The 12402-nt window shown below is 48.7% G+C and overlaps 1 protein-coding gene across 1 annotated transcript in view; it reads left to right on the top strand.

Annotated features, from left to right (window-relative positions):
• The window catches only part of LOC146007059 (uncharacterized), a 53574-nt gene extending 45096 nt beyond the window's left edge, over positions 1-8478 (top strand). Inside the window, exons 20-23 of the mRNA XM_083145451.1 lie at positions 544-645; positions 759-834; positions 5591-5718; positions 6812-8478. Coding sequence (XP_083001577.1) covers positions 544-645; positions 759-834; positions 5591-5718; positions 6812-6997 — 492 coding nt within the window. The 3' untranslated portion in view covers positions 6998-8478. The remainder of the gene's footprint in view (positions 1-543; positions 646-758; positions 835-5590; positions 5719-6811) is intronic.
• Positions 8479-12402: the final 3924 nt, after the last annotated feature.

The following is a 12402-nucleotide window of genomic DNA, read 5'->3' as shown; positions in this document are numbered from 1 at the left end:
TGCGTACAGATTCGCAGCCTATACACAAGAACAAGGAACACTAACTGTAAGAGTAGCATTGCAATCACTGTACATGCGCAGTCTGCTGGTAACAATGTTGTGTGACTGTGTGCAAACATGAATTACAGTAGTTGCTACAGGCAAATGCCTAGGGGTATCTGGGTGACAGAGCATTTAATTAGCAATTTTGGTTGCACACCCCTAGTGAAGCCACTGAGGGTTTAAACCAGGAATGGCCAAACTATGGTCCTCCAGTTGTTGTAAAACTACAAGTCCCTTGCCACAGTTTTGCTATTAGGGAATGCTAAAACTAGTTTCACAACAGCTGGAGGGCCACAGTTTGGCCATGCCTGGTTTAAGCAGCAGGTATTGCACCAATCTGTACAAGAATTGATGCAAAATAATAGTCTTTTGGTTATTGATGCCAACTAAGATATGGGTCACCGAAAAGCATGTCCATATTCATGGTGTGGTGCCAAATTTACACAGCCCTGTTGTTCTCTGTGTATAATTGTGAAATGACAGCATCTCCTCTCCACACAGAGTATGCTCACAGAGCACTGTAGAAGAAAAGTCATCTTGTTGAGTAGTTACGGGCTTATGGCTACAATGCTAGGACTTCTCACAGTCACTATGTCAATTCAGGTACCACAATCTTTTTATCTATCCCACACACAGAGGCCTGAGCCCTTGTCACTGGCTGTTTCCTGTCACATGAAAGCAGCAGCTAATGTATTTCTATTGTGTCTTTCATTCAGGACTGGTATTACTGGATCCCCTATTGCAGTGCAGTGTTCATTTTCTTATTCATCTTTTTCTATGGTCTGGGCCCAGGTATATATCTCTTGTTTTAAAACCAGAGGGCATGCATAGGATCTTGCTTGTTGTGCTTATACACTAATCAAATAGAAACCTCTTATGACATCATCAGGGTTTTTTTTTCATTTCTTAATTAAACACATCAGCAAGCAGAACTGTCTGGGCTCTTGCATTGGCTGTCTGTCTGTCTGTTGGTGCCACTCAACTACATGTATTTTCAGCTACATTTATTTCTGGTGGTTGTATAGTGTCTTTGGATTACCATATTATTTTTGTATTATATTTATTTATCTTTATAGATACATTCTATCTACAGCTCCATAAGGGCTAGCATTATTATTATTATTATAATTTTATTTATAAGGCGCCACAAGTGTTTCGCAGCGCCGTACAAAGGAACAATACAGGGAAACAAAACTTGGCATAACATTGAATAAATAACAAAAATACAGTGCAAATAAAGAGCGCCACAGATCAATACACATTACAGCTTGGATATAAGTAGTGAGGATTCAATCAACATACAACTAGAGGCTTGAGGCCAATGATGGAGAGGAGTATGCAGATGAAGATGGTCACTGAGTGTTGGAGTAAAGGAGAGCTGTGAGTGAAATGTGAAGAGAAGTGGGCTTTGACAACAGGAGGGAAGAGGGCCCTACTCGGAGGAGCTTACAATCTAGTAGAGACAGACAGATTACAAGAGGTGCAAGCGAGGGGGTGGTGGTTAGATAGCAGGATGTAAACAGGAAACAGGCAAGGGGTCGGAGAACCAGCTGGTTTATGCAGTGGAAGGGTACGCTTTGATAAATAGGTGAGTTTTCAGTGCCCGTTTGAAGCTTTGCAAGGTCGGGGAGAGTCTAATGGAGCGAGGGAGTGCGTTCCACTGAAGGGGTGCAGCACGGGCAAAGTCCTGTACTCTAGCATGGGAAGCAGTGATCAGGGTGGAGGAGAGACGACAGTCGTCAGCTGACCGTAGAGGGCGGGAGGGTGTATGAATGGAGATGAGGTTAGAGATATATGGAGCAATGGAATTAGAGATGGCCCTGTAGGTGAGTGTGAGGTGTTTGAAGAGGATTCTGTAGGGGAATGGAAGCCAGTGCAGATTTTGTTGAAGGGGAGTAGCAGAATTAGAGCGGCGGGAGAGGAAGATAAGCCTGGCTGCAGCATTGAGGACAGATTGGAGAGGAGCTAGTTGGGATTGAGCAAGGCCGGTGAGAAGAGCATTACAGTAGTCAAGCCGTGAGATGACCAATGAGTGGATGATCAGCTTAGTTGCACTCTGTGAGAGAAAGGGCCTGATGCGAGCAATGTTGCGTAACTGGAACCGGCAAGAATGGGCCAGCGTTTGGATGTGGGGTGCAAAGGAGAGGGAGGAGTCAAGAGTGACACCCAGGCAGCGGAGTTGGGGAACAGGGGAGATGATGGTGTTGTTAACAGTGATAGAGATATTAGTAGGGGGCATAGCTCTGGGTGGGGGAAAGATAATAAGTTCGGTTTTGTCCATATTCAGCTTCAGAAATCGCTCAGACATCCAGGTAGAGATGGCAGCGAGGCAGTTGGAAACTTGAGAGAAAACAGTGGGGGACAGATCAGGAGAGGAGAGGTAGATTTGGGTGTCATCTGCATAGAGGTGATATTGGAAGCCAAAGGAGTTAATGAGTGCACCCAGAGAGGAGGTGTACAGAGAGAACAGAATGGGGCCAAGGACGGAACCCTGAGGGACCCCGACAGGAAGGATAGAAGGTGGTGAGGTAGAGCCAGAGGCAGAGACTGAGAAGGAACGGTTGAAGAGGTAAGAGGAAAACCAGTTGAAGACTGTGCCAGAGAGGCCAATGTTTTGGAGTGTGTGGAGGAGGAGAGGGTGATCCACAGTGTCAAAGGCAGCAGATAGGTCCAAAAGGATAAGCAGGGAGAAGTGACCCTTGGATTTGGCTGACAGCAGGTCATTGGTGACTTTCACTAGGGCAGTCTCAGTGGAATGAAGTGGGCGAAAGCCAGATTGAAGGGGATCTAGGATGGAGTGGTCAGACAGGTAGCTGGTGAGACGCCTGTAAACCAGCCGTTCTAGTATTTTAGAGGCAAATGGGAGAAGAGAGATAGGGCGGTAGCTTGTGGGAGAAAAAGGGTCCAGGTTAGGTTTTTTAAGAATAGGCGAGACCAGAGCGTGTTTGAAGGGTGAGGGAAAGATGCCAGTAGAAAGAGATAGGTTAAAGAGGTGAGCAAGGTGGGAGCAGCCAGTGGGGGAGAGGGAACTGAGGAGACGGGAGGGGAGAGGGTCCAAGGGACAGGTAGAGGGGGGAGAGGATGAGATGAGGGAGCGGACTTCCTCAGCTGCAGTAGGGCAGAAGGATGACAGAGTGGGGTAGTTGGTAGGGGAGGATGATTGGGGTGGGTGGGCAGCAGAGGGGGTATGGAAGGAGATATCATGTCGGATTACCTCAATTTTAGAGAGGAAGAAGGAGGCAAAGTCAGTGGCAGTGAGGGATGAAGGGAGGAGGGGTGGTGCAGGGCGAAGTAGAGTGTTGAAAGTTTCAAAGAGACGTCGGGGATTGGAGGAATGGGAAGAGATGAGAGATTTGAAGAAAGATTGTTTGGTATAGGAGAGAGCAGCGCTGTAGGAGGAGAGAATAAACTTGAAATGGAGGAAGTCTTCCAGAGAGTGAGATTTCCTCCAGAGGCGTTCAGCAGAGCGTGCACATTTTTGCAAGAAACGAGTTATTTTGTTGTGCCAGGGTTGTGGTTTAGAGCGTCGAAGGGGAACAGTGTGGAGGGGGGCTACAGAGTCGAGAGCAGAGGTGAGAGAAGAGTAATAGAAAGAGGCAGCCTGGTTGGGGCAAGTCATGGTTGAGAGAGGAGAGAGGAAAGTCTCCAGGGAAGACAGGACAGTGGGGTCAAGAGACCCGAGGTTACGTCTGGTGACTGTGGGTCTGGGCAATGAGGGGAGAGGGGAGGATGAGAGGGTGAAAGAGAGCAGATTGTGGTCAGAGAGTGGGAAGGAAGAATTAGAGAAATCAGAGAGATTACAATGGTGGGTGAAGACTAGGTCAAGGGAGTGTCCGAGATTATGAGTGGGGGTGGAGGTCCATTGAGAAAGTCCAAAGGAGGTGGTAAGGTCAAGAAGGTTAGAGGAGGCAGCATTATTGATATCAATAGGAATGTTAAAGTCACCGAGGATGATAGAGGAAAGTCAGAGGCGAGAAAGTGTGGAAGCCACGCAGCAAAGTTATCAAGGAAAGGGGAGCAGGGGCCAGGGGGGCGGTAGATTACAGCCACAATGAGGTGAATGGGGTAGAAGAGGCGGATAGTGTGTACCTCAAAGGTGGAGAATGTGAGGGAGGGCTCAGGTGGGATGGCGCGGAAGGTGCAGTTGGGGGAGAGGAGGATGCCCACTCCTCCACCCTGGCGGCCATCCGGTCTGACCGAGTGTGTGAAGGAGAGGCCTCCATAAGAGAGGGCAGCAGGGGAGGTAGTGTCAGATGCGGACAGCCAGGTTTCAGTGATGGCAAGAAGGTTAAAAAAGTGGGAGATAAAGAGGTCGTGGATAGTTGGGAGCTTGTTGCAGACTGATCTAGCATTCCAGAGAGCACAGGAGAAAGGAAGGGAGGGGACAGGTGAGATAGTAATTAGGTTGTGAGGGTTGTGGGTGCGTGTGAAAGGTGTGGAGGTTGAGAGGGGGTGAGACCTGATAGCAAGGACTGGTATGGGACTGGATCTAGGAGCCATATTACTGTGTAAAGTTGATCAGAGTAGTGATATAGAATGAGGTTGGAGTTGCCTAGAATGAGTAGTGAGAGGGTAATATACTGGAAGCGTGGAGAGCCTACAGGAAGTATAGTTAATGTATAAGGGAGACAGAAGCAGTGTGTGACAGCATTAAGTTCAGCATGGAGATCAGTGTCCAGGTTGTGCAGACTGTAGGTGATGATGAGGCAGGAAACTCACTGCAGTATGTTGATTGCTGGGGTTGCAGATGGAGGACTAAGTGTTCTTTGTCCTCCTGTTTCCCTCCTGTTCATCTCCTGTATATCTCCTATGTTATATTACTAAAGTCTGCATACTTTACACTAGAATACTTCACAGCTAGAAGACTACACAGCCAAAGGCCTAACAGCCTAGCATATAGTGAATAAACATGCCAATCTATTTGCAAAAGAAAAGAGTCTCCATCAATTTGTTTAAACACAAGCACAGAACCATTGTTGTAATTGAGATATCAAGTATTAAAGATGTTTTAATTCAATACCGTATAGAAGCACTTTGTTTCAGTGGTGGCACCTGGATCGGTGGCACCAGGTGCAGCCAAGAGTCCCCTGTACCTAAAAAGCGGTGTAGCTTTGCAAATAGAGACATGGCCTCCCAAAAACCCAGTTTGCATCATTATGGGTGGATTGGCCTTGTAAAAAGAACCCCCCCCCCCCCCCCACTACCTGGTTATATATCATGTGCACACCTCTTTCATCACAGCACAGCTCCATTCTCCTGACAAAACAGCACCTGTGCAAAACTTAAACAGATGCCCTAGCCACTCGTTATTATTCTTCTATTAGCTATCATCAAATGAGAGTTGCAACCAATCAGTAAAAATAATAAAATGTAGGCGGGGAGGGGGGATGTCTTTTACTGTTGTGCCTAGAGGCACTGCATTTACACTCCAACGTGATGACATCATTTATATCAGCATTTGATTTTATATTATAAGTGTTTAAATGGAATCCTGATGACTACTAGAATCAAAATCCAATTAGATATTAACATTGTCTTTCCTCCATAGGGACACTGACTATTGCAATAATTATAGAAATATGCAGTCACTCCTCCCGTCCTGCCATGTTTGTGATCATCAGCAGCCTCAACTGGATTGGTCTCTATGTGATCGGGATGGCATTTCCCTATGTGGAGGTGAGTATAGGGAAATGTTATAGCATCAGTAAAGACCACTGACCACGTTTAGATATGTTTGGTTTTGGAAATGTATAGGGGGAAATTTACTAAGATGTGTATTCTACTTCACATGTGATGTTGCTATGGGCAACCAATCAGATCCTGTCTACCATCTTCTAGAGGGTGCTAAATAAATTACAGCAACATCACATGTGAAGTAGAATACACATCTTAGTAAATTTCCCCCATAGTCTCCAATTGCAAATTCAAAATGATTGTAATAAGGAACATTCCCATGGCCCAGTGCTGCCATAGCCCCCGTCCCCTCTGCGAACGGGCCGTTCGCAGAGGGGATGCGGGACCATTTGTCTACAACAAGAAGATAGACAGCCATTAGGTCGACACCATTAGTTCGACAACTCAATAGGTTGACATGCCATTAGGTCGACATACCATTAGGTCGACATACCATTAGGTCGACATGTCATTAGGTCAACAGTGTCTAGGTTGACAGTCAAAAGGTCGACATGGGGTTTTTCACTATTTTTTTACCCAAATGTCGACATGGACACAGTTTGAAGTGAATCGCAGCCCCTCGCATCGCTCGCTTCGCTCGCGATGCTTCGGGCACGGTGCCTCGCTGCGCTCGACACACTATTTTATTCTCACACCTCGCCCTAGTGGATGGTAGGGCATGAAATACCGCCTTGTAGACAAATAGTCCGGATACCGTCCAGGTACATCTTGGGACATTTCTCTACTTATGTGCCAAAAGCAGGGCCATCTTTCACACTGGGCTGAGTGGGCTACTTTCCTGGGGCCCCACAAGCATAGGGGCCCCAGAGCAGCCTAAGGCAGGGCAAATATCAAAATAAAACACACTGTTTACGGCAATATCATTAGCGCTGGCCAGCCTCGGCCGGCATCCCTCCTTCCCTGTCCCCCACCTCCAGTTTCTGTAAGTGGTTGTGTATTTCGGGGCCCCAATGCACTGCTTTGCCCAGGGCCCATAATGCTGTTAAGATGGTCCTGGCTAAAAGCCATAAGTATTGGAATGTTGGCACAGTGTCACTGGCATCACATGACGTTTTATGGTCTTCTTTATTTTTAGGCTGCCCTTGGTCATTACTGCTTCCTCATTTTTCTTGTCAACATTCTGGCCTCGGGAATATTCCTATTTTTCTACCTACCAGAGACAAAAGGGAAAACTCAGCAGCAGATCACAGCTGAATTCAACAAAATGAACTTCAAAGGCAAAAAATTAGAGGAGACTGTGGAGTTTTCAATCAGCCTATGAACAACTATAAATTGTCCACCTCATTCACAAAGCACACTGTATGAAAACCTGGAAATGCCTTGACTTTGCACTAGGAGGCCTGCTGGCATTACACAAGGGCCCTCATTCTGGTTCACTTGCAAAGCAGTGCTATTTTGCTGCTTTACAAGCAAACTAACTAACGCCGCCCGCATGAATCATGATACCATACAGAAAGACACCAAAACGGTCCGTCCCCCCCGTCCCGTCCCCCCCGCTGGACCCGAATGTCCCTGCAGGCCAGGAATGGATGTTTTGCATATCCATTCGCTGCCATGCGTGTGGCCCCAAAATCCTTCTATGGTCCCTGACCTCAAGTTGCCCCCTTCTCAGAGAACAGGGCGGTCAGCTGACATCACGTGATGTCAGCTGCCCGCCCCCAGAAGGCAGGACGCGCCCCCGTTTGCATGGGGATGCCCAGCGTTTTCCTGGGTGCACCCAGTGTTTTCGCGAGAAACCCCCATCATGCCTCCTGCACACACCCCCACCCCGCTGCGAGCACCTCTGAGACTATGTAAGGCTCCAAAGGTGCCCGCAGAGAAGACCTGCACATGAGCAATTGCACATATTAGCATATGCGCATATCTTTAACATCGGTCCCTATTGCGAATTCGCAATGGGGCCAACCGATTAGAATGAGAGCCAACGTGCACAATTAATACTCTCTGGTTATGCCTTTGCATAGTAGTTCCTAAGTGGGAGGGGAACAGGCCTGTTCTTGTAATATGAAAAGATCATCTTCACTTCCTGTAACCAGCCCTTTCTTTAAGTAAGTTATTTTCAATCTTTGGTGAAATGTTGTTCATTCAGCTACATTTAGCTAAGTTATATATGAGAGAAAGGTGACATCTGGACTATGGGTCTGATTCTGTTTGACCCACAAAGCTGCAAAATTTGCAGCTTTATGGGTCCTCTAAATGTCCTCTAAATGCCGCCCATCGCCCACAGGAACGCCCCCCCCCCCCATGATAATGGATGCTTTGCATAAACATCTATTCACTGCCTTGTGTGTGAAGGCAAAATCATTTGATATTTGCCTACCATTGAATGATTTTACAAGCACTCACAGATGTAAGACCTCTCTGGTGTCTTACATCTGCGAGCGGCCTGTTCCGGAAGTGGACATAACAGCTACCCCCCGCGCGCACCCGCGTCACAGGCAAATTACCAGGGAAATGGCCAGCGTTTCATTGGCATTCCCATGTGCACAATGATGGCCCACCACCACACTGCTGTGTGCGAGTGGTTGGCGAATAATCAATGTGCCATGCCCGCTCGCATACAGAGGCTGCATATGCACATAAATACTTATGCGCATGTCAGTCCCTAAAAATCGCTCCCTGTGCGAACGCGCAGGGGAGCGATTGAACTAGATTCACCCCCTATCTGTATTGCATGAAGCATTTTTTTGTTACTTATATTTGGGAATTTTATGCCATTTTATTAAATAGGATGGGAGTGTTTATGGCTCTTCTCCTTTGTTTCTCATCCTAATAATCTTGCTCCGCAAAATGAAATAGCATGTTGCTGCTTTTCAGGAACTACAGTACATACACAAGTGTCTATTTTTTTCAAGGAGTGTCCTCGGCGCCACCCATGGAGGATCCGATGACTGGCAGCCCTGATAACTTTTCTCTGGTTTAGGTTGGTATAATAATTTACATAGTAATCAGCTTGTGTGTCCATCGGACTCACATAGCTGATCACATGGGCTGAGTCCCTTCACAGCTTTCTCTGCCTGCCTTATTACATTTCATGGCCAGGTAGGATAGAAATAAAACTTACAGTACTATTAGAGATGAAGATTTTTATATCAGAAAGGGTAAAAACTCAACAACTAACAAACCTACTATACTATAGACATGCTGCATTCACGCCACTTCATATGTCGCACATACATACACACACACACATACACACACACACATACACACACAATCAACTTTATGATAATTTGTCTTTTGCAAAATGTAACAAATCACATTGGATTGTGGATCTATGTGAGGAGCATAACCTGTAGAAACTGCAGGTTCTAGGGCAAAGAGCTATGCTGAAACTCAAACAGTAGCAATCATCAGAGCTGTAACTAAACATTAAATTGCCCTTTGTCAGAAAGAGCTATGGCTCCCCACCTCCATATTTAAATAGGGCCGAATGGCAAAAAGGGACATGGGGAAAGGGTGTAGCCACGTAGCAGTACACTCAATTCACAGTGCATAGTGGTGTCCCTTATTTACATTATGTCATATAGTAATGCTCCTAACACATTCTGCCACACAGTAATAGTGCACCATACATATGATGCCCCACAGTAATACCCCTTATACATGTTAAATCACACATTGGAGCCCCTTATTCACATTACGCTACACAGTAGTGTCCTTTAATTACCTTTAGTCACACAATACTGCTCCTTACACATTATACCACACAGTAGTGGTGCCCCTTACACATTCTGTCCTGCATTAGTATCCCTTTTATACTTAACACCACACACTAGAGCCCCTTATTCACATTATACTACACAATAGTACCCCAAATACACATTATGCCACAAGTAAGGCACTGTACATATTGGGTCTTTTTTGTTCCTGCGCACTGTTCCCAGTGGTCGGGGTTAGCTGCTTCACTTATTGGATGACTAGGCCAATCGAGGGTAAGCAATAGAAGGTGGATTCAGTGTAGCGCTCCGCCCCTTTGGTGTTCGGTGCGATGACACAATTAATAGGCAGGTTTTGGGTGCTTAAATTACCTTTAATGATAATAGTGCAAGAGTTAACACGGTTTCATACAATACAATATGTGTGGTGGCACATATACACAATAAAGAGGTATTGGGGGGGAAACAAACAACGATGGTGGGATAGTGGAAGGGGGGTATCAGGGGATGCTCCGATTCAGGGGGTCCCTGAATTGGGACAGAGTCTGGGGTCGGGGCAGGGGTGGTGCGGAGGGGTGGGTAGGTTTGGCGGTGGGCACAGGTGCGGCATCACGCTTGTCTGTGCGTTGTTCTTAGAGCTTCCCTGTGGTGTTGCTCGGGGGCCCAACTTGTCCTGTTGGGTGGCGTGCCGAGGGTGGGTGTTTGCCGGCGGTCGGGTGCTGCCGGTGGTCTGGTGCTGTACGGGGGGTGCTGCTCGAGTGTGCAGTGCTCGGGGGCTGCTCGGGCGGAAGGATGTTGCGGCCCGGGTCTGGGTGCTCCGTGTGCTTCCTTTCTCCGCGTCGGCTCGACTAGGTCCGGTGTCCGGCTGTGCGCCGTCTGCCTTGCTAGTCTGAGGCCGCGGTCAGGGGCGTGGAGCGTCTGGCAGAGGTCACGAGCGGGAGTTAGGCTGGTTAGCATCTCCCCCGGTCGTGAGTCCTTGCCGACGGACCCTGGCTGCTTACCTCCTCCCGTTCCCGTCACGATCTTCCTTCTGCTCGGCGGATATTTCACTCTGCTGCCGTGGCTGTCGGATGGTGCCTCTCTTGCGCTCCACTTCTGGTCCCGTACGCTGATGCCGTTACTTGAGATGCTCTCACTCGCCAGTGTACTTTCTTGGGCTGTTTGTGAGCAGGGTCTTGGTTCTTTTTTCTGGGTGTTCTCCAACGCGTTTCGGCCTGGTGCTGGCCTTCTTCTAGGGAGAACAGCCGACGCGGAGAAAGGAAGCACACGGAGCGCCCAGACCCGGGCCGCAACGTCCTTCCGCCCGAGCAGCCCCCGAGCACTGCACACTCGAGCAGCACCCCCCGTACAGCACCAGACCACCGGCAGCACCCGACCGCCAGCAAACACCCACCCTCGGCACGCCACCCAACAGGACAAGTTGGGCCCCCGAGCAACACCACAGGGAAGCTCTAAGAACAACGCACAGACAAGCGGGACGCCGCACCTGTGCCCACAGCCAAACCTACCCACCCCCCCCCCCCCCGCACCACCCCTGCCCCGACCCCAGACTCTGTCCCAATTCAGGGACCCCCTGAATCAGAGCATCCTCTGATACCCCCCTTCCACTATCCCACCATCGTTGTTTGTTTCCCCCCCCCACCTCTTTATTGTGTATATGCAGGGGCGCTGGAACGTTTTTAGGTTGGGGGGGGCAAGATATAATCTCATTTTGGCGCCCCCTAAATTGCTATATGTTACCCCCGGGCACTATACACACTGGCAGCGGCATATACACGTGGGCATTATACACAGGGCAGCGGCATATATGCATGGGCATTATACACAGGGCAATACGGGCACCATGCTGGCAATACGGGGACACTGCTGGCAATACGGGGACACTGCTGGCAATACAGGCACAATGCTGGCAATACGGGGACACTGCTGGCAATAAGGGCACACTGCTGGCAATAAGGGCACACTGCTGGCAATAAGGGCACACTGCTGGCAATAAGGGCACACTGCTGGCAATAAGGGCACACTGCTGGCAATAAGGGCACCATGCTGGCAATACAATGACAATGCTGGCAATACGGGGACAATGCTGGCAATACAGGGACAATGCTGGCAATACAGGGTCAATGCTGCCAATACGGGGACAATGCTGCCAATACAGGGACAATGCTGCCAATACAGGGACAATGCTGGCAATACGGGGACACTGCTGGCAATACGGGCAATACAGGCACAATGCTGGCAATACGGGCACAATGCTGGCACTACGGGCACAATGCTGGCACTACGGGCACAATGCTGGCAATACGGGCACACTGCTGGCAATACGGGCAATACGGCACACTGCTGGCAATACGGGGACACTACTGGCAATACGGGGACACTACTGGCAATACAGGCACAATGCTGGCAATACGGGCACAATGCTGGCAATACGGGCACAATGCTGGCAATACGGGGACACTGCTGGCAATACGGGGACACTGCTGGCAATACGGGGACACTGCTGGTAATAAGAGCACAATGCTGGCAATACGGGCACAATGCTGGCAATACGGGCACAATACAGGCACTATGCTGGCAATACGGGGACACTGCTGGCAATACGGGCAATACAGGCACAATGCTGGCAATACGGGCACAATACTGGCAATACGGGCACAATGCTGGCAATACGGGCACACTGCTGGCAATACGGCTACACTGCTGGCAATACAGGGACAATGCTGGCAATACAGGGTCAATGCTGACAATACAGGGACAATGCTGGCAATACAGGGTCAATGCTGACAATACAGGGACAATGCTGGCAATACAGGGACAATGCTGGCAATACAGGGTCAATGCTGCCAATACGGGGACAATGCTGCCAATACGGGGACAATGCTGCCAATACAGGGACAATGCTGCCAATACGGGGACACTGCTGGCAATACGGGCAATACGGGCAATACAGGCACAATGCTGGCAATACAGGCACAATGCTGGCACTACGGGCACAATGCTGGCA

This window comes from Crinia signifera, chromosome 1 (genome assembly GCF_055691185.1).
Source record: "Crinia signifera chromosome 1, ASM5569118v1, whole genome shotgun sequence".
Lineage (NCBI taxonomy): Eukaryota > Metazoa > Chordata > Amphibia > Anura > Myobatrachidae > Crinia > Crinia signifera.
This window is presented reverse-complemented; position numbering and strand designations above follow the sequence as displayed.